General features: G+C 37.1%; 1 protein-coding gene across 2 annotated transcripts in view; it reads right to left on the minus strand.

Moving 5' to 3' along the window:
- Positions 1-21,020, minus strand: part of PSMD14 (proteasome 26S subunit, non-ATPase 14) — a 111,625-nt gene that overhangs the window by 11,776 nt on the left and 78,829 nt on the right. The window contains exons 9-10 of one of the 2 annotated variants that reach the window (XM_004464412.5): positions 11,705-11,779; positions 6,463-6,588 (exon numbers count right to left, since the gene is read on the minus strand). In XM_004464412.5, coding sequence (XP_004464469.1) covers positions 6,463-6,588; positions 11,705-11,779 — 201 coding nt within the window. The remainder of the gene's footprint in view (positions 1-6,462; positions 6,589-11,704; positions 11,780-21,020) is intronic. The other variant, XM_058300763.2, reaches the window with a different exon arrangement.

Consider the following 21,020-nt stretch of genomic DNA (forward strand, 5'->3'; position numbering starts at 1 on the left):
AGGGGAGCCCCATGCACAAGGAGTGTGCCCCATAAGGAGAGCCACCCAGAGCGAAAAAAGTGCAGCCTGCCCAGGAATGGCACTGCACACACGGAGAGCTGACGCAGCAAGATGATGCAACAAAACAAGATAGAGATTCCAGGTGCCACTGACAAGAATACAAGAGGACACGGAAGAACACACAGTGAATGGACACAGAGAGCAGACAACTTGGGGCAGGGTGGGGAAGGGGAGAGAAATAAATTAAAATAAAAAAAAGATGAACTGACTTGCCTTTTCCATTTTATTTTTCATTTGGTTCCAGCCTATCATTTCAATTCTTGATTCTAACACCTAAAACAGTTTTCTGGTTTCTCTTGGATTTTCTGTGTTTGACTGCAAACACATTTTATCGTATTTAAATAATGGTATTTTAGCTTGTTTTTCCCAATATTTAAGTCTTATTTTGTTTTTCTTATCTTATTGCACTAGCACAACATAAAAATTTCCTATTTAATACAGCTACTGTGGTAAATGAAAATGTAATCATATAATTATGTTTTTGTATATAATCACATAAAAGAAATACCCAAACTTTTCTTTGCACCTGAAAAGTAAGCTGTCAGGTCTGAAACTTTACAGGGCTACACGTTTGAAAACAAGGCAAATTTTTATGCCCCATAGCTAATTTTTTTTTTTTAAAGATTTATTTATTTTTATTTAAATTTCCCCCTCTCCCCTGGTTGTCTGTTCTTGGTGTCTATTTGCTGCGTCTTGTTTCTTTGTCCGCTTCTGTTGTCGTCAGCGGCGCGGGAAGTGTGGGCGGCGGCACTCCTGGGCAGGCCGCCCCCTCTTTTCACGCTGGGCGGCTCTCCCCACGGGTGCACTCCTTGCGCGTGGGGCTCCCCCACGCGGGGGACACCCCTGCGTGGCACAGCACCCCCCCCCCCCGCGCGCATCAGCACTGCGCATGGCCAGCTCCACATGGGTCAAGGAGGCCCGGGGTCTGAACCGCGGACCTCCCACACGGTAGACGGACGCCCCAACCACTGGGCCAAAGTCTGTTTCCCCCCCATAGCTATTTTTAAAACACTCTTTTGTAATCCGTTTACACATTCATTTACAAATATATAATCAAACATAATAAAAAATTTTTTGAAAAGTAGCAGATATATCCTGGCATCAGTAATTGAGGAGATCTGGAAAAACAGAGCTGTGGGTATAGCAGTTCAGTAAGTAATATAAATAAAATGATTAATAATCAAGCAGTAATACTGTGTTGGATTCAGGCTTGAAATTGAAACCTGGTATACAGAAATGTTTTCTAATCTTTTACTTGTAGACCTAACTGGCATCTGACAGTGATTACCTTAGTTTAAAATGCCAACTAATTAAAAAGAATACTTTGAAGAATCAGTAGCATGGGTCTTTCATTTTGTATCTTAAATGTTACTAAAAAAACCCTCTCTATTTTCTTTCAATCACAGACGGAATTACATTTTCAAATTTGGACTCCTTCATATCACAGTTTATATATTGTTTTCATTTTATAATCAAATCTTGCAAGTTTTTGAATGCTATGGAGATTTTTTTTTAACTGTAAAACAGGAAAAACTTCTATGGATGGACACAAGTAACCAAAAATAGGTTATTTCCTGGCCATGGTATCAATTTGAATTTACTTAAACTTGCAATGTTACAGAGAAATGAAAATTGTTCCTAAAATCTGAATAATTACAAGTAACTTTTTAATTATGAAAGGTAACTGTTTTAAATTAAATATAACCTATTTCTCTCCCTTTATCTAATTGCCACAACACAAAAACATATACTAGAAAGACAAATTTATATTTTTCCCTACAATCTAGCACCAATGGGGATCTACAGCTAGAACATCATCATACAAAAATCAGGGCTTGCTCTATAAAAGCCAAACCTAATTCTGTTGGAATTTAGTTTATATTGGCTTATCAATGACATTTCGAAACAATTTTCAAAAAGATTTGGTGTTATAATAAGTTTTATACACTGTTGTCTCTTGACTAATATTTATTTTGATAGGATGTGTTTTATTTAAAACAGGAAATACTACTTTTTAGACTGACAACCAACATTGGTTTTACTTATGACTCCAAAATTTCAAGCTCTTACCATTAATTAGTCCCAAATTTCTAACTGCTTGTTTAAAAATGAAATCTTTCTCTCCTTTCCCAAATCTTCTACTTCTACCTGAACTGGAAATGTTAACAGTACCAACTTCCTTTTAGTTATCTAATGCAGGAAATATTGAATGCATCTTTCATTCCTCCTCCTTCTTTTACTTCATATATCCATCCAGTGCCAGCTTTTATTGATTTATCTGTTCATGTCTCCCACTACCAATATGGTAACCCAGATACTAAATACCTTTTGTTTTGGTAATTCCAGGCTTCTCCTAAATAGAATCATTTAAAATCTTGCCCTACAGTATTTCTTCTTCTATACTGTTGTCAAATTATGTTCTTAAAGTCAGGTTTTGGATATGTCATGCCCCTGTTCAAAAATAACCTTTATCCTGACATTCCAAGTCCTGTTACTTGACCTCAATCAACTTTTTAAAACTTTATTTAAAAACTTTATTTAAAAAAAACTTTATTTAAAACTACCCACTCTAATGAACTATGTACTCTAAATACATACACTATATCTAAACATGCCCTGTGCCTTTCCTGTCTCCTAGCCTTTATCCATGATGTTTATTTTGCCTGGGGTGACACTCCTCTGTATGGCCAAATCTTACTCATGCTTTCAGGCCTAGTTCAAATGTTATTCTCTAAGACAACATCCTGGATCTCCTCCAGCTGTGAAAAGCCACAGCACTTCACTGGATTTCTCTAAGGCAATGATTCTCAACCTTCTAATTTCAATAAGCATACAAATCTCCTGGAAATCTTGTTAAAATGTAGATTCTGATGCAGACCCATTAGTCTGCATTTCTAACAAGATACCAGGTAATGCTAATGCAACTATGGACAATCTGAATACTAAGATGCTATGGAACAGATCAATTTTTGCCTAATATTTGAGCTTTAATGAACTTGTTTTTACCACATCAGTTTTCCTATAAATTAAGGAAGGATCCCTGTTTCTCACCACAACTTGCAAAACAGATATTCAATAAAACTTTGTAAATATTTTTTTCAGATTGCAGGTTTTCAATGGATTATTGGTTTGCAAACTCCATGTATGTATGTGTTTATGTATGTGTATATAATTGAAACAATAAAATGGAGTCACATGAAAAATAAAATAGAATGTATCACATTTAATCTATGGGTAAATAATTTTGTAAAACCTGTGTGTCAGTTTATACATGCACATACACACATCCATTTGTACGTACTAGGTCAAAATATATAATCTCTTTTTTATGTGGGTTTTGGAAAAAAAAAAAAAGTTGGAAAACAGAAGATATGTTTTTGTCATATATGAAGTGTTTCCTTAATTTCAGAATTGTAAAAGAACATAAATCTATGAACAAAAATATCATGGCCACATATATTTTAGCAGACAATAAACAATTTCAGATTTTGCAAATATGGTTTTTTTTAAACAGCCTCCATATAAAGTGGTCTCCCCATAGTCAAATTATATTATGCTGTGTTTGTTTACTTTGTTTCCTCCACCAGACAGTAAGTTCCCTGAAGACATGGACCTTGTGTGTCTTGTTTCTCACCATAACCCCAGTGACCAGCATATAGGTTTTCAATAAATAGTTATTAGTAAACACAAAAATTTCATAAAATAAATTAGACACAGTAAATATTAAATGCTGTTGTGGTTGTCTATATCCCCTTACTTCTCTTCCCTTCCAAGAAAAAGCCCCCTGAATAATAAAAAGATTTCAAATGTGCAACTATTTTACATGGTCTACAACAGGGGTTGGCGAACTATTGCCCATGGGTCAAATCTGGTCAGCTGCCTGTTTTAGTAAACATTAAAGTTTTACTAGAACATAGTCACACTCAAAAGCAGTTCACGGCTGCTTTTGTACTATGAAGGCAAAGAAGCCAGAGGTGAGTAGTTGCTATACAGATGGGATGGCCTGTAAAGACTAAAATGTTTACTATTTGGTCATTTACAGAAAACGTTTGCCAACTCCTCATCCATCATAGTTTTATCACGAGATTGCAGCAACTTGGTTACATCTTCTGGCTCTACTTCTAATTCTGGTTGTCTTACTACTTCCACACATCTGCAGTTACCTCTTCCACTGAAATCTTGAACTCCTCCAAAGTCATCCATGGGGGTAGAATTAACTTCTAAACTCCTGTTAATGCTGATATTTTGACCACCACCACCTCATGAATTATGAATGTTTTTTAAAGTTGAAATTATGCCTTTATCAATGGGCTGCAAGAATGAATGTTGTGTGAGCAGACATAAAAACATTAATCTCGTTATACTTCTCGACCAGAGTCTTGGGTGCCCACTTACCTTATTAATGTGCAGTAATATTTTGAAAAGAATCTTTTTTTCTGAGCAGTAGGTCTCAAGAGTGGGCTTAAAATATTCAGTAAACCCTATTGTAAACAGATGTGTTGTCGTCCAGGCTTTGTTGTTCCATTTATAGAGCACAGGCTGAGCAGATTTAGGATTTTTAGAATGATAACCGAACATTAGCTTCAACTTAAAGTTGTCAACTGCATTAGTCCCTTAAAAGATTCAGCCCATCCTTTGAAGCTTTGAAGCCAGTCATTGACTTCTCCTCTTTAGCTATGAAAGTCCAAATGGCACCCTATTCCAAAATAAGGCTGTTTCATCTACACTGAAAATCTGTTGTTTATTTTATTATAGCCACCTTCATCAATTACCTTAGCAAGATCTTCTGGATAACTCGCAGCAGCTTCTATATCCTTAGCATTTGTTGCTTTACTGTGTACTTTTATGTTATGGAGATGGCATCTTTCTTTAAACCTCATGAATCAACCTCTGCTAGCTTCAAACTCTTCTTCTATAGTTTCCTTACCTCTTTCAGCCTTCATAGAATTGAAGAGAGTTAGGGTCTTGCTCTGGATTAAGCTTTGGCTTAAAGGAATGTTGTGGCTGGTCTGATCTATCCAGACCACTAAAAGTTTCTTCATATCAGCAATAAGGCTGTTTTCTTTCTTATAATTTGTGTGTTCACTGGAGTAGCACTTTTAATTTCCTTCAAGAACTTTTCCTTTGCATTCATAATTTGGTTAACTGAAACAAGAGCCCTAGCTTTCAGCCTGTCTCAGCTTTCATAGACCTTCCTCACTAACTTAATCATGACTACCTTTTGATTTAAAGTGAGGGGTGTGGGAAGTGGATTTGGCCCAATGGATAGGGCATCGCCTACCACATGGGAGGTCTAAGGTTCAAACCCAGGGCCTCCTGACCCGTGTGATGAGCTGGCCCATGCGCAGTGCTGATGTGTGCAGGGAGTGCCCTGCCACGCAGGGGTGTGCCCCGCATAAGGGATCCCCATGCGCAAGGAGTACACCCCGTAAGGAGAGCCACCCAGCGCGAAAAAAGTACAGCCTGCCCAGGAATGGCGCTGCACACACGATGAGCTGACGCAGCAAGATGACGCAACAAAACGAGACACAGATTCTAGGTGCCGCTGACAAGAATACAAGTGGACACAGAAGAACACACAGTGAAAGGACATAGAGATCAGACAACTGGGGGGGAGGGGGAGGAAGGAGAGAGCAATAAATAAAAGAAATAAATCTTTAAAAAAAATAAAGTGAAGTGTCATGATGATGGGAACGAGTGTTTTGGGGGGGAGAGGGGGAGTGGGGGAGTGGGGTTGAATGGGACCTCACATATATATTTTTGATGTAATATTATTACAAAGTCAATAAAAAATAAATAAATAAATAAATAAATATGAATCCACAAAAAAAATAAATAAATAAAAAATAAAGTGAGAGGTGTAATTCTTCCTTTCACCTGAACACTGAGAGGCCACTATACAGTTATTAATTGGCCTAATTTCAAAATTGTTGTGTCTCAGGGAATAGGGAGGCCCACGGAGAGTAAAGGAGATAGAGGAATGACCAGTCCGTGGAGCAGTCAGAACACAGAGACATTTATTAAGTTTGCCATCTTGTATGGGCACAGTTCAGGCACCCCAAAACAATTACAACAGTAACATCAATGATCACAGATCACCGTAAGAGATATAATAATAATTTAAGTTTGAAATATTGTGAGAATTACCAAAATGTGACAGAGACACGACATAAGGACATACTGTTGTAAAAATGGCACCGATAGACTTGCTCAACACAGGATTGCCACAAATCTTCAATTAGTTAAAAAAAGGCGAAATCTTCAAAATGCAATAAAGCAAAGCGCAATAAGAGGTATGCCTGTATAGGTCATTCTATTTTTAACTATATTTATACAATACTTGGCAATTATTCATAGATATACCAAAGATTATAAGAAACAAATGTTGGTGGCAACTTTTACCTTATTGTAATTCTTGGCTAACTCCAACATCTCTTTTACCACGGATTCATTGTGCTTACAGTGTTCACTGTAGTCCTGAAGTGTCAAACCTTCCATCCAACTCTTCTTATGCAAATTTAGCAACATCTAAACAATATAAACAATAAGTAATTTTCTGTATTCAGGATATTCCCTTTACTTCTCTTGAAAAACACATTTACAAAAAAACTTTTGGAATTAATTAAAATTTTATTTTATTAATTTAAATAGACTGTAGTAAGAATTCTACATTTTATATTAATATAACCTAAGGAGAATTCCAACCCTAGGGCCTTTGCATTTGCTCTCCTTCTGCCTAGAGATGATACTCCTTACCTTTGCAGGGTTGCTTTCCTCCCTTCCTTAAAGAGTGATGCCTCTTTGACCTCCAATCTTAAAAAGTCACACTCTACACTACCTTAAACAAAAGTCTTTCTTCTGTTAATCTGCTTTATCATTTTTATAACCCTTATCAATACCTGAAATTTTTGTTTACATGTTTATTACATCTCTGTCCCTTTAAAGAGAAATCACAAGGGTAGGGACTTGTCTTGTTTACTTCAAGATCATCAGGGCATACATTCTAGAACAATAGCTAATCACAGCAGACAAGCAATAAATATGTTGACCAAATGAATGAACTAAACCTCTACATTACACACAAGGATTTATAATATTTCATATAGCCTAGCTTTAAAATACTAAGATATGAAAGTAAATGCCCCATTTATTGAGTGGCCTTGTGTTGTAACCAAATCTCTCTGAGCCTTAGTTTATATATCTATGAACTGAGGACTTGTGTTAGATAATATCTACGATTCTTTCAAGTTCCAAAATTCTAACTATAATTAAAAAAACTAAAAACTTCATTGTCAGAATGAAAAGCCATAAAGCTAAGAAGTAAATCAGATTCATCTAGTTTGTAATCACAACAGGAAATTGGGGCCCTATATTAGTGATCATGGAAAAAAAAATACTCTAGTATTCATTATTTCTCAAACTTGGACTCTTAAGTTTTGAGTACATAAATTTTCAAGTTAGATTCTTAAGACAGTTTTTCTTAAAGAACTGCTCCATAATCATTCTTTAATTGAGGACCATCAATTGAATAAGAGTTGGTTGTTTTGTTTTTTTTATTTAATGACTGGTAAAAAGATTGAACAGCATGCGTAAAATGGTGGCTACAGAATGATTGTTATCGCCAAGAGTATACCTTAAATGGATGGGTCATAAATATCTGAAGACCTACTTGGAGTGCATGGTTTTGGGTTTAGAAGAATTACCCTACTTCTGTTTAGAGATTTTAAGATATATGTGGTAAAAAGCTCATTAAAAAAAAAAAAGGCTCAGAATAAACTGCATGTCAAATTGCCTATGAGACTTCAACATAAAAATGCCCTGAACTCCCCCAACCCCTCCAAGGACCTAGGGAGTACTAGGAGAGTTTAGAGAAAACAACAAAACTAAACTGAAAAAGTATGGACAGGTGACTCCAATTTCTTTGATTGCTTTCCATCTTCTCCACTGACAGTGTTCTAGAAAACAGATCCTTGGGATCTATGCTATGCTATAAAGCTACCTATAATTTTTTTTTTTTAAGATATTTTATTTATTTCTCTCCCCTTCCCCCCCACCCCAGTTGTCTGTTCTCTGTGTCTATTTACTGCATGTTCTCCTTTGTCCACTTCTGTTGTTGTCAGCGGCATAGGAATCTGTGTTTCTTTTTGTTGCGTCAGCTCTCTGTGTGATGCCATTCCTGGGCAGGCTGAACTTTTCTTTCGCGCTGGGCAGCTCTCCTTTCGGGGCACACTCCTTGCATGTGGGGCTCCCCTACGTGGGGGAGGGCACTCCTTGCGCGCATCAGCACTGCGCATGGGCCAGCTCCACACGGGTCAAGGGGGCCTGGGATTTGAACCACGGACCTCCCATGTGGTAGACAGACGCCCTAACCACTGGGCCAAGTCCGCTTCCCTATAATTAAGTTTTGAGAATTGGACTCCTGTAGCAGTCTAATATGGTTATAAATTCCAAAAATAGATTTTGGATTATGTTTGTAATCTGATCTGTAACCTGGGCATGATTGAGTTATGGTTAGGGCGTTGAGTCTCCACCCCTTGGTGGGTGGGGACTTACAGATAAAAGGCATGGCAAAGAACAGAGTAGAGGGTTTCTGATGTTGGTATTTTGATGTTGGAATTTGATGCTGAAGCTGGAGCCCCAGGGAAAGAGACAGAGCTGTTCACCTGATAGTCTACAGCTGACCTTGTGGAGAAAACAGGAGCTGAGTCCAGAGGAACCCAGAAAGCCTGAACCCTTGCAGACGTAAGCAGCCATCTTGCTCCAAAACGTGAAAATAGACTTTGGTGAGGGAAGTAACTTATGCTTTATGGCCAGGTAACTGTAAGCTCCTACCCCAAATAAATACCCTTTATAAAAACCAACCAATTTCTGATATTTTGCATCAGCACCCCTTTGGCTGACTAATACAATTCCCTTCCCATTTTTAAAGCAAAGTAAGTTCCCAATCAGCAGGATATTCCTACTATGCCTGGACAAGGATTCCATTGTGACCCGCAGGTAAAAAGCTTGGGGTTAGTATACATGTTGCCTGGATAAGAGTAAAGGTAGCAGTCTTTTTATTGAAAAAGCAGCTGAACTGAGCTATCAGAAATATAAATATAGTATTCATTATGTTTATATTTGTACATGTTGTTTTTTTTTTATGCCAAGGATGGTGGCTAAGTGTATAGGATATGGGAGGGGGAATGTTGATGCAAATAGCTGGATATTTCCAAATAGATGGATATCAGCACCTGCAACCCCTCACATGTCACTACTCTAGTTTTTGGGTGGCTTTTTAAAACAGTGGTTTATCAAACTGAAACAAAAAAAAAAGCAGACTCTTCTTTCAAAGAAAATCTTATATAGCATATCTTTCCCCACAGTATATGAGATTAAAAATGGAGGTGATCTGGTAGCATGCAGATAGGTATGGAGAGTCCAATTTATTCTTGCTCTACATCCCACTTGCTGGTTATACCCAGAATCCCCTCCTAAGGCATCTTTGTGAGGAACAATTTAAACTAGTAAGAATGGTCTTGCTTGCTATTAATTACTTATTGCATGTTTGGGCTTGAGAGTGCATGTAGGAACCAAAATTTGTTGGCTATCAATGGTAAACTTAGTGTTGCTTAAAAAAAAAGAAAAAAGCCTTTCCTAGAAGAAACATACAAGAAGCTAATGTGAAGGATGACTAATTGCAATAGTAAAGAAAAGCAGTTAAGGTAGTAATTTCAAGAAGTGTTAAGTATCTGGCATTAGTTGAGAGAAAAACTATACTTGAAATAACCCTAAAATAGTAGAAACAAACAAGACTACTAACTCACAAAGATGTTAAGTAATTTTAAAAGTAAACAAATTTGAAACCTGCCTGGTATAAAAAAGGATTATAAGAATGTAGCTCTAAGTATCTGAAAACCTAGACTGTATATAACTTTTGACTAACGTTTAGTTTACCCTAAAAGTGTACATGGTACCCTTTAAAGTTCTACTACACAAATACAATCTAATGTATTCCTTTCACATTTGGAAATTTAATAATGTGGTTGCAAAATGTCATCTTATTGGACGAGATATATTAATCAGAAAAATCACAGAACTAGGAGTAAGATTTTTAGAATATATCGTAAAACCAAACTGGAATACTTGTTTTGTTTCCTACTTCCTCTTCTGCTTTAGTACCAATACCAATAAGGTTTAAATATGCCTTTCAATATGTCCAATAAAACATTCCTTTATTTTAAGCCATAATTCATCAGAAACGGAAAAATATTTGGAAAATAGCAATAAAAAGGTCAATAATTCAAACTGAAATCATATATCAGGTAATATAAGACTGGTGCAAAAGTAATTGCAGTTTTGCATTGTTGAAATTTGCCATTTGATATTGGCATACATTCTTAATTAAATGTGGTTACGTTATACATCATTTTAATGTGCATTTCTTGCTTTATGGTTTTTTGCTAATGGCTTATTTCTTGCTGTTTATATTTATTTTAGACTATAGAAATAATGTTAGACAAAAAGCAAATTTGAGTGATTTTCTTATCTGTGTTCAAAATGGGTCTTAAAGCAGGAGAGAAAACTCGCAATATCAACAACGCATTTGGCCCAGGAACTGCTAACCAACGTACAATGCAATGGTGGTTCAAGAAGTTTTGCAAAGGAGACGAGCCTTGAAGTTGAGAAGCATAGTGACTGGCCATTGGAAGTTGACAATGATCAATAGAGAACAATCATCGAAGCTGATCCTCTTAAAGTACATGAGAAGTTGCCAAAGAACTCAACATCAACTGTTCTATGGTTGTTTGGCATTTGAAGTAAATTGGAAAGGTAAAAAGCTTGGTAAGTGGGTGTTTCATGAGCTGACTGAAAATCAAAAAACTCATTATTGTGAAGTGTTGTCTTTTCTTCACACAACAACAATGACCCATTTTTCTATCGGATTGTGATATGTGACAAAAAGTGGATTTTATATAACAACCAGTGATGACCAGCTCAGTGGTTGGACTGAGAAGAAACACCAAAGCACTTCCCAAAGCCAAACTTGCACCAAAAAAAGGTCATGGTAACTGTTTGGTGGTCTGCTGCTGGTTTGATCCACTACAGCTCTCATAATCCTGGCGAAACCATTACGTCTGAGACGTATGTTCAGCAAATTGATGAGATGTACTGAAAACTGCAACATCTGCAGCTGGCATTGGTGAATAGAAAGGGCCCAATTCTACTCAACAATAAGGCCCGACCACACAGCGCACAACCAACACTTTAAAGTAGAACAAATTGGGCCACGAAGTTTCGCCTCATCCGCCATATTCACCTGACCTCTCACCAACTGACTACCACTTCTTCAAGCATCTTGACAACTATTTGCTGGAAAAATGCTTCCACAACCAGCAGGATGCAGAAAATACTTTCCAAGAGTTTATTGAATTCCATAGCACAGATTTTTACACTACAGTAATAAACAAACTTATTTCTCATTGGCAAACATGTGTTGATTGTAATGGTTCCTATTTTGATTAATAAAGATGTGTTTCAGTCTAGTTATGATGATTTAAAATTCACGATCTGAAACTGGAATTCCTTTTGCACCAACCTAATAGTTTAAACAGTTTGAAAATGATCTTTTCCTCTTCTATCTAAAATAACAATTTAAACTTACCTTCTGTTCCAGTTCATTTTTCCGATAGTTAATAGTAATGGAGTAATAATGCCTGTTTAGTCCATGGATTAATGCCTAGAGAGGTAAATGATTGGAAAAAAGTACAAATTAATATTTTTCATCTATTAAATTAAATACAACTGTTTGAAAAGTGTTGACATATCCTGCAAACAGTACCTTTTGCCATCTTCTGAAAAAGTCATTTTATTCTAAAGAAGTTAAGATCAAATTAAAAAATTATTCATCAGCTACAAGTTTAGAGGGATGGGTCACACATTCTTCAAAGAATGATAAAAAAACAGCAAATTGACAAGCTTTGGGGAAGTGGATGTGGCTCAGGTGACTGGGCTCCCGCCTACCACACAGAGGGCAGGGGAGCTGGTTCAGATCCCAGTGCCTCCTAAAGAAGACAGTGAGCTGGCATGATGGGCAGGTGCAGCAAGCTGACACAAGAGACACAAGAAGAAAAGAACATAATGGTAGACACAACAAAGCAGGCAGCAGAGCCTCTGGTGCCTCCTAAAAAAGATGGCAAGCTGACATGATGGGCAGGCGCAGTGAGCTGATGAAACAAGATGACACAATAAGAGATGTAGGGAGGAAAATGAGAATGAGAGTCACAACAAAGCAGGGGGCGGAAGTGGTTCAAGTGATTAGACACCTACCTCCCACTGGGTTAAGTTCCCAGTGCCTCCTAAAGAGACAAGGAAGGCTCAACAGACTCAGCAAATGAAAAACAAAGGGGTGGGGAGAAATAAATAAAAAGTCTTTAAAGAAAAAAAGAAAAGCTTTGGTAGCCTTGTTCAGAGTCAGAGATAACTTATGACCCCATCCTAATCTAAATTATTAATTATTCATAATGCATAAATAATTTATTAAGCCTGATTTTATGAAATCTAGGGGACTCATTGCTCTGTCTAAAGAAAAGCTTGAAAAAAAGGCATAACAGTGTACTTCTTTCTTCATCTACAATGATTTGGACTTTACCTTTTCTTTAATTTGGTTCTGATAGATTGAAACAATTGAGTGTACATCTCCAAATTAACAATGTGGAGTTTGTTTTTATTGGATCTATCTGGCTTATTCTCATATGCAGTGACATGCAATCTCACTAACCAGAATTTTTTTTCCCTCTGTACTCAATCTCCAAGAAAAACAGGAAAATTATTTTAAAAACTTAAGCTAATATCATGGCTTTATTTTAAAAATGGATAATTAATGTTTAAAACAAATTTAATTGATACACTTTCCATGTAGGATGGTAGAAAAGTTTTGGTAATGGATGGTGTTGATGGCAGCACAATATTGTGATATAATTAACAGCACTGAATTGTATACATGAAAGTGGTTAAAATGGGAAATTTTATGTTTATAACAATAAAAAATTTAGAAACTAAAAAAAAGAAATGATAACCTACCATGTGCTAGAATCAATTCACAACCACTTAAGTGTCTAATTCTAGTATCAGAGGTTCACATGAGGTTCAGAACTGCAATTCAGGGGGAACCTAGAGGACCCTCCATCAGCTTAGTAAGACATGAAAGTACAGAAATACGCTTTAGAAATATTTTCAACAAGTATAAAAACAAAATGACCTTTGGGGTTAACTCTCAGAAATCTAAAGACAAAGCTAACCAAAACAACCACCAAACTCTCTAATTAATGGATTTTTACAGTGTAGGTCTTAGGGGTTGAGGGGAGGAAGAAAGGGTGGAAAAGCAAATATGAACAAACACCTAGCATCTGCTTTACATATTACATCTTTTTAATCTTTTCAACAACCCAGTAAGGCAAGCTGGTTCCATTTGTATTTTGATAGATGAGGAAAACCAGACTCAGAAATCTTAATTTGCCCTATATTATAGCTAGTAAAAGGCTATAGGGTTTGACCCAGTTTCTCACCATATCATGTTCTTTCTACCATACTCTGCTATGGTGTATTTTAGGAAATTCTTTGAATAAGTCTGTGTACTTTCAGGATCAGTATGAGAAAAGAGCAAGCTCTTATTTTTAAACTTTGCTTGTAAAAATCCGTCCTCTAAATATTAAAAAATACTTTAGATATTACTGTAACAATCCATTCTTATACTCCTAATGTCTACTATGAAAGTGTGCTATGAGATCACTTAGGAAGCAGTGTTGATATAAGGATCTATAAAATCCTTACCCATTTCAACAATCTTTAGGAGCAGTGAATTCAATTTCAGCACATAAAATTGCTGTACTGTGCAGATTAAAAAGTGAAACTAATCAGGGCCTCCCTAATCAGTACTTTAGTTAGTACAAACTAAAAGGAGGCACATCCTCTGGGTAGAAGAATTAGAAAAAGACTCTCAGATCTTAAGCAGACACAACCTGGCTAAAGAGTAGAGTTTAGATTTCAGCCCCCAGTCACCCTCTCATCCAAATGCCTTTGTGCCATGCCCTAACTATTCAAGTCTACATGGTGGTGATAAAGCTAACAACAGTTGTGCCCAAGTAAATACAGAAAACAGCTGACTGGCCCACAGGCAGGCCCACTTTGAGATTAACTATACTGCTAAAATATACAATTTGCTATTTGAATGCACTAACTACTTGATTTTCTATTATGTTATCTAGATAAAAGTAGTAAAACTAACAGGAAGCATAAAGATCAGCAGGTATAACAACAAAAGTAATCCTGAATCAAATAATATACCCAAAAGGTCTTCCAATTTCACTTATTCACCTGCTGTATACCTCTGATGAACCTCCAATGTATTCATCCCAAATTCTAATTAAACTAGCCAGTGCAGTCCTCCCTCCACACAAGTCCAAAAAGCATAGCCTGTTTAGCTCAGTGAATAATATTAGTTTTATCAAGGGGGAGACTAACCTCTTTAAAGGGTCAAATTGCAAATTACACACACAATATATTAGCAAATGCAATATATCAGGCAGATAAAGGAGGTTATAACTAAGAAATTTCTTAAAAGTGCTACACTTAAATTTTTAATTTACACTTAACAAACACATGATGGACTTGAGAAAATTCATCCAATTCTTCAGCAAGGATATATTCCCAAGGTTCATTCATTAATCAGCTGTTTGAGATTGGCAACACACTTTTCCAGAGAAGCACTGTTAAAAAAGAATGGTTCAGTTCTATACTATTACCTGTTGTGGGTTAATAAACGGTTGGTGGCTGCTGGGAAGTTGGCCATCTTTTACAGCACTGTTTCTAAGAAAATGCATTTTGGATGTGCTTTTGAACATGCTGACCCTTGGTTTCTCTGCTCAGAGACTGCAAACCTTTCAAAGAAGGAAGATCTGCCTCGTTGGTAACTCAGCATCAGTTTAAGACACTATCTATCCTAAACAGAAATGGCTTGGAGGATGAATTAGACAAGGGGGATTTTGAGATCCTTCCAGGTTATTTCTATATTTTTTATGTCAATCTTTAGAATGGACCTTGAGAGTTTTCTTGGTATGACATATTCAAAACAAATATTCATTATGGAGAAATAAACTTTGAAACAAACTACAATTTTGTAATATTTATATTTTGGTATTCATGCACTCATATGAATTATTAAACCTAAGTGTTAGAAATATCTCTGGGAGAAGAGTTACCTAATCCCAATAAATTTTCATGTTTCACTGACATGCTGAGACCTTTGAGAAAAGGTTAAAAGTTCTTTTCTACCTCCACTGCTGTATAAAAGCAGGCATATTATATTATCTTGATGGGTTATAAAATTTTTATGCTGTAAAAAAGTAAGGTGTACCTAGATCTGATGATAAATAAATTTGTCTTCAATTATTTTACATGGATAAACTGATAATACGGTGCTAAATGATATCCATTAAACCACATTTTAAAATGGCACTTCTGGGAAGCGGATTTGGCTCAACTGATAGAGCATTCACCTACCACATAGGAGGCCCAGGGTTCAAACCCAGGGCCTCCTGGCTCGTGTGGTGAGCTGGCCCATGCAGTGCTGATGTGTGCAAGGAGTGCCGTGACATGCAAGGGTGTTCCTTGCGTAGGGGAGTCCCACGCACAAGGAAGGCACCCCATAAGGAGAGCCGCCCCCACAAAAAAAAGCACAGCCTGCCCAGGAGTGGCGCTGCATACATGGAGAGCTGATGCAGCAAGATGATGCAACAAAAAGAGACATGGATTCTTGGTGCCACTGACAAGAATGCAAGCGGACACAGAAGAGCACACAGCGAATGGACACAGAGAGCAGACAATGGGGGGGGGAAGGGGAGAGAAAGAAATAAAAATAAATCTTAAAAAATAAAATAAAATAAAATGGCACTTCTGTATATAAACAGAATAACTCTCAAAAGAAATAAAAGAAACAAAACATGGAAATAGTGGCTGCTCCTACAGTAGAAAATTGGGTGTAAGGCAGAGGTATAAGGGAGAATTATGGCTAAATAGCATTTTGCACTTTTTGAATTTTGAACTGAATACATATTACCTATGCAAACATTTAAAAATTAATTAAACTTCAAGATGGTGTGGAGTAAGGAGCTCCTAGACTTAGCTCCTGCTAGAGGGCACTTAGTAAACACCCAGAGGTCTCTGGAGCTAGCTGAAGCACCTGTTTGGGGGCTCCAGGAGACCAGAAGAGCATCCTGCAACATCCTTGAAGGAGCGGAAGGAGGAGGCTGCTCATCTGCAGAGAAGATGCTGAGTAGAGCGCTCCATACCCCAGAGGCCAGTGCCCATCCTCCAGGGGAGGCACCAGCCACCTCGGGAGCTGTTCCACGCTGGAATTGGAAGCTCCACTTTCTAAAAACAGGGAAGGAAGAGATGGTGGGGCACCAACTTCAGCAACTGATGAGTAAATTTGGTGGGCTGAAGTATAATCCTAAGAACAGCGGCAGTAGCTGCCATCTTAACTCTGAGCCTGGCACAAGGGGATGTGGGGTGGGCTGAAAATCCTAGCACTGGTGGGGACCAGCTTCTTTCCATCCAGATCATACTGCAGCTCTAGCCTAAGCCCAAACCCCACCTCCAGCAGGGAAGAAACTGGGGGAACCTGAGCCACCCTCTCTGGGAAATTACTGATCAAGCGACAGAGGCCAGTGATTTTCCTACTTTGACAGCACAAGATGCCCCAGGAGCAATTATTCTGTGGCCAGAATTGGAAGCTCCATTTCCCAAAAACAGGGGAGAAGGAGATGGTTGTCTACCGATTTTGGCTACTGATTAGTAGACTCAGTTGGCTAAGGTATAACCCTAGGAACAGCTAGGGTATGAATCTGTTCAAGTGAGAAAGAGGCCATTGGTCATCATTTCAAATCCACCCTTAGCATGAGGGGAGGCCCGGCTGACTGAAAATCACAGCGACGGTAGGAACCAGTTTCTTTCACCCAGATTAGGCTGCAGCCCTGCACCAGCCTATCTAGGTAACTGCAGGTACCTTTGGATGGCACAGACTGAATAATTGGAAGTCTACTGGGGCAACTGTGGTCATCTTGGACCAGCACTGCATAGACTGCTGCCAATACCTGCAGCTCCATCCCCACCCCAGGCCAGGGAGAAATGGGTGTGAAGCTTCATCAGTCTCTCTGGGCAACTACAGTCTAGGCCTGCATGACTTGGATTATTCCACACAGCTGTGACTCTGTCTCTACTCCAGGCAAAGGAGAAAGGTGGGAGAAGCTTCACTGGTCCCTGGGGCAATAAGGGAAGCTTGAGCCTCCACAGTTTATAGCACCAATTTACATCCTTGGCTCCTACTGCATAACCAGCAAGGGAGAAAGGGCAGGAAGCCCTAAACTAAAGAGAAAAACTGCACCCAGAATAAATACTCTTGTAAGCCAGATGTCAAAACACCAACAAAAAATTACAATCCACAACAAGAAACAGGAAGCTATGGCCCAGTTAAAGGAACAAGATAAGCCTCCAGATGACATAAAGGAATTGAGACAACTAATCATAGATGTTCAAACAAATCTCCTTAATAAATTCAATGAGATGGCTAAAGAGATTAAGGATATTAAGGAGACATTGGAAGAGTACAAGGAAGAATTTGAAGGTATACATAGAAAAATAGCAAATCTTATAGGAATGAAAGTTGCAATAAATGAAATTTTAAAAATATTGTAGTCATATAATAGCAGATTTGAGATGACAGACCAAAGGATTGGTGAGCTTGAACAAATGGCCTCTGAAAGTGAACATACAAAAGCACAGATGAAGATGGAAAAAATTGAACAAGGTCTCAGGGAACTAAATGACAGCAAAAGATGTGTAAACATGTGTCCTGGGTGTACCAGAAAGAGAAAAGAAGGGAAAAGGGACAGAAAGAATTTCTGAAGAAATAATGGTAGAAAATTTCCCAACCCTACTGAAGGACATAGATATCCGTGTCCAAGAAGCACAACATACTCCCATCTGAAAAAATCTGAATAGACCAACTCCGAAACACATACTAATCAGAATGTCAAATGCCAAAGACAAACAATAATTATGAGAACAGCAAGAGAAAAGCAATGCATAAGATATAGGGCATACCCAATAAGATTAAGTGCTGATATCACACCAGAAACCATGGAGGCAAGAAGACAATGGTATGATATATTTAAGAGACTACAGGAGAAAAACCTCCAGCCAAGAATCGTATATCCAGCAAGACTGTCTTTCAAAAATGAGAGTGAGATTAGAATAGTCACAGATAGACAGAAACTGAGAGAATTTCTAACCATGAGACCAGAATTTCAGGAAATACTAAAGGCTGTGCTAGAGCCTGAAAAGAAAAGACAGGTGAGAAAGGCCTGGAAGAAAGTCTACAAATGAAGATTATATCAAGAAAAGTAACTAAAAGTGGCAAAAGAGTGGTGAAAATAAAATATGACAGATAAAACTCAAAATAGTGAGGAATAAACTTAACCAATGACGTAAAGCACTTGTATTCAGAAAACTGCAACTCAGTGTTAAAAGAAATCAAAAAAGGCCTAAATAACTGGAAGAACATTCCTTGCTCATGGATTGGAAGACTAAATATCATTAAGATGTCAATTCTCCTCAAATTGATATACAGATTCAATGCAATCCCGATAAAAATTCCACCAGCATTAAAGAAAAAATTAAAAACACGTTCATTAAATTTTTTTGGAAGGGTAAGGAGTCCTGAATATCCAGAAACATCTTAAAAAGGAAAAGTAAACTGTCATCTCCAGACTTTAAATCATATTACCTAGCTAAAGTGGTAAAAAACAGCATGTACTGGCATAAAGACAGACACACAGACCAATGGAACCAAAATGATGATTCAGAACAGATCCTCACATATATGGTCAAGTGATTTTTGACTAGACTGCCAAACCCACACAGCTCAGGCAGAACAGTCCATTCAACAAATGGTGCTGAAAAACCGGATATCCATAGCCAAAAGAAGGAAGGAGGACCCCTATCTCACACCTTATATAAAAATTAACTCAAAATGGGTCAAAAACTTATAAATAAAAGCAAGAACCATAAAGATTCTAGAAGAAATTGTAGGACAATATCTTCAAGACCTGGTGGTTAGGTGGTGGATTCTTAAAGGAGATAAGAGGACAGAGATGGACTACTGATGTTTAATGTATGTAGAAGTTTTAATTAGCTTTACTGTAAAAGAATGGAAATGTATAGAGTGGATGGTAACAAATAGTAACAACCAATTTATAATGGGGATGTGGCTGAAAATGGTAGTCTAGGTATGTAAATGCAATTGACAGAACGCTAGAGAATAATCTAGGAACTTAATAGCACAGTAAACCAAGAGGTGGATGAGAATTGTGGTTGATGGTACAGATGCAAGAGTGTCCTTTGTGAACTACAGCAAATGTACATCACTACTGAAGGGGGGTGGGAATGTGGAGAAGCATGAGAAAAATACAACTGGAATATCTATGGACTGTGGTTAGCAGTAATAATATAATATTTTTGCATCTCTGCCAAAAAATGTACTGTGTTGATAATGTGGCAGTATGGAAAATATGTGCCAAATGTACACTATGAATGTGGTAACCATCAGAAGATATTATCTTATCTGTAGCAAATGTTCCACCATGGTATGGTGGTTGACAGAAGGGTGTTTGGGAATTCTGCACATGTGCATGATTGTTTTAGAAGTTTACAACTTCTGTCATAAAAAATATATTTAAAAAACAATAATAGGGTGGGTTGGGGAAAAAATACACCAAATGTAAGATAAGGACTAAAATTAGTAGTAAGATTTTGAAAATATTCTTTCATAATTTTTAACAAACGTCTCATAACTGCAAGGTGTTGGTGGAGAGGTGATGTATGGAACGTCTGTATGATGTTATGAATGTTTGCTTTGTAAGCCCACAACTTGTACTATACACTTATTGTTTATGTATGTTCATATATAAATGATATAAAGATAATAATAGGGTGGGTTGGGGGAAAATACTTTGGTTAGTAGTAATATTTTGACAATGCTCTTTAATCATTAGTTGAAAATGTTTGGCAAGAGCATAGGATGTTGGTGGTGGTGTTAGTTGTGGGAGTCCTGTGTGGTGTTGTGTATATTTGTTTTGTAAGTTCACAACTATTACTGTGCACTTATTGTTTATGTATATTTGTGTATGAGTGACCTACTTCAATAAATTTTTTTAAAAATTCATTATTAAGAAATCCATTGTTATTGTAAATATAAGGCCATCTTTGAATCTAAAAAAAAAAAAATAATTAAACTTCTAACTACAGTATGAAAGAATGAGGAGACCTGGCTATGAGTACCAATTCCTACTTTCACTCACTGCATGCCTGGAAAACTCACAAATTTTCTGAGTCTCACTTTCCTCACCTGTAAAACGACCACAATTATTCCTTCCAGTAACTAACTGTTTTGCCAAAAACAATGTTTATCAAATAGCTTAACTGTATAAGACAATGCAGTTATACTCATGGCTACACTTAGAGACTTATAGCCCTAGCGCAGTATATCTAAATTTGCTACATTCCTATGAGGTTAAAACCAATCTTTACATTTACTGTGGCACTGCTGCCTTGATGATATGAAATGTCACTGAACAGTATTTAATGGAATAGTAAAAAAAAATAAATTCAGTTACTAAAATAAATGCTTATTAGCTTTTAATAGTATACATTTAACAATATTGGTCAGATCAAATATTCCAAAGTAAAGAATAATATAGTCTTTTTATAGTAATATACAAGTATTGGCATTATACTTTTTCCTTTCTACCAGGATTACCTATGGCTTCTCATAAAACATGAAAGTGAATATAAACTTTGTCAATAAGCTTTGTCTTGTGGAAGATACATCTACATTAGTTGCAATTAGAGCTTTAAAAGTAACA

The sequence above is a fragment of the Dasypus novemcinctus genome, chromosome 7 (genome assembly GCF_030445035.2).
Source record: "Dasypus novemcinctus isolate mDasNov1 chromosome 7, mDasNov1.1.hap2, whole genome shotgun sequence".
In the NCBI taxonomy this organism is placed as follows: Eukaryota; Metazoa; Chordata; class Mammalia; order Cingulata; family Dasypodidae; genus Dasypus; species Dasypus novemcinctus.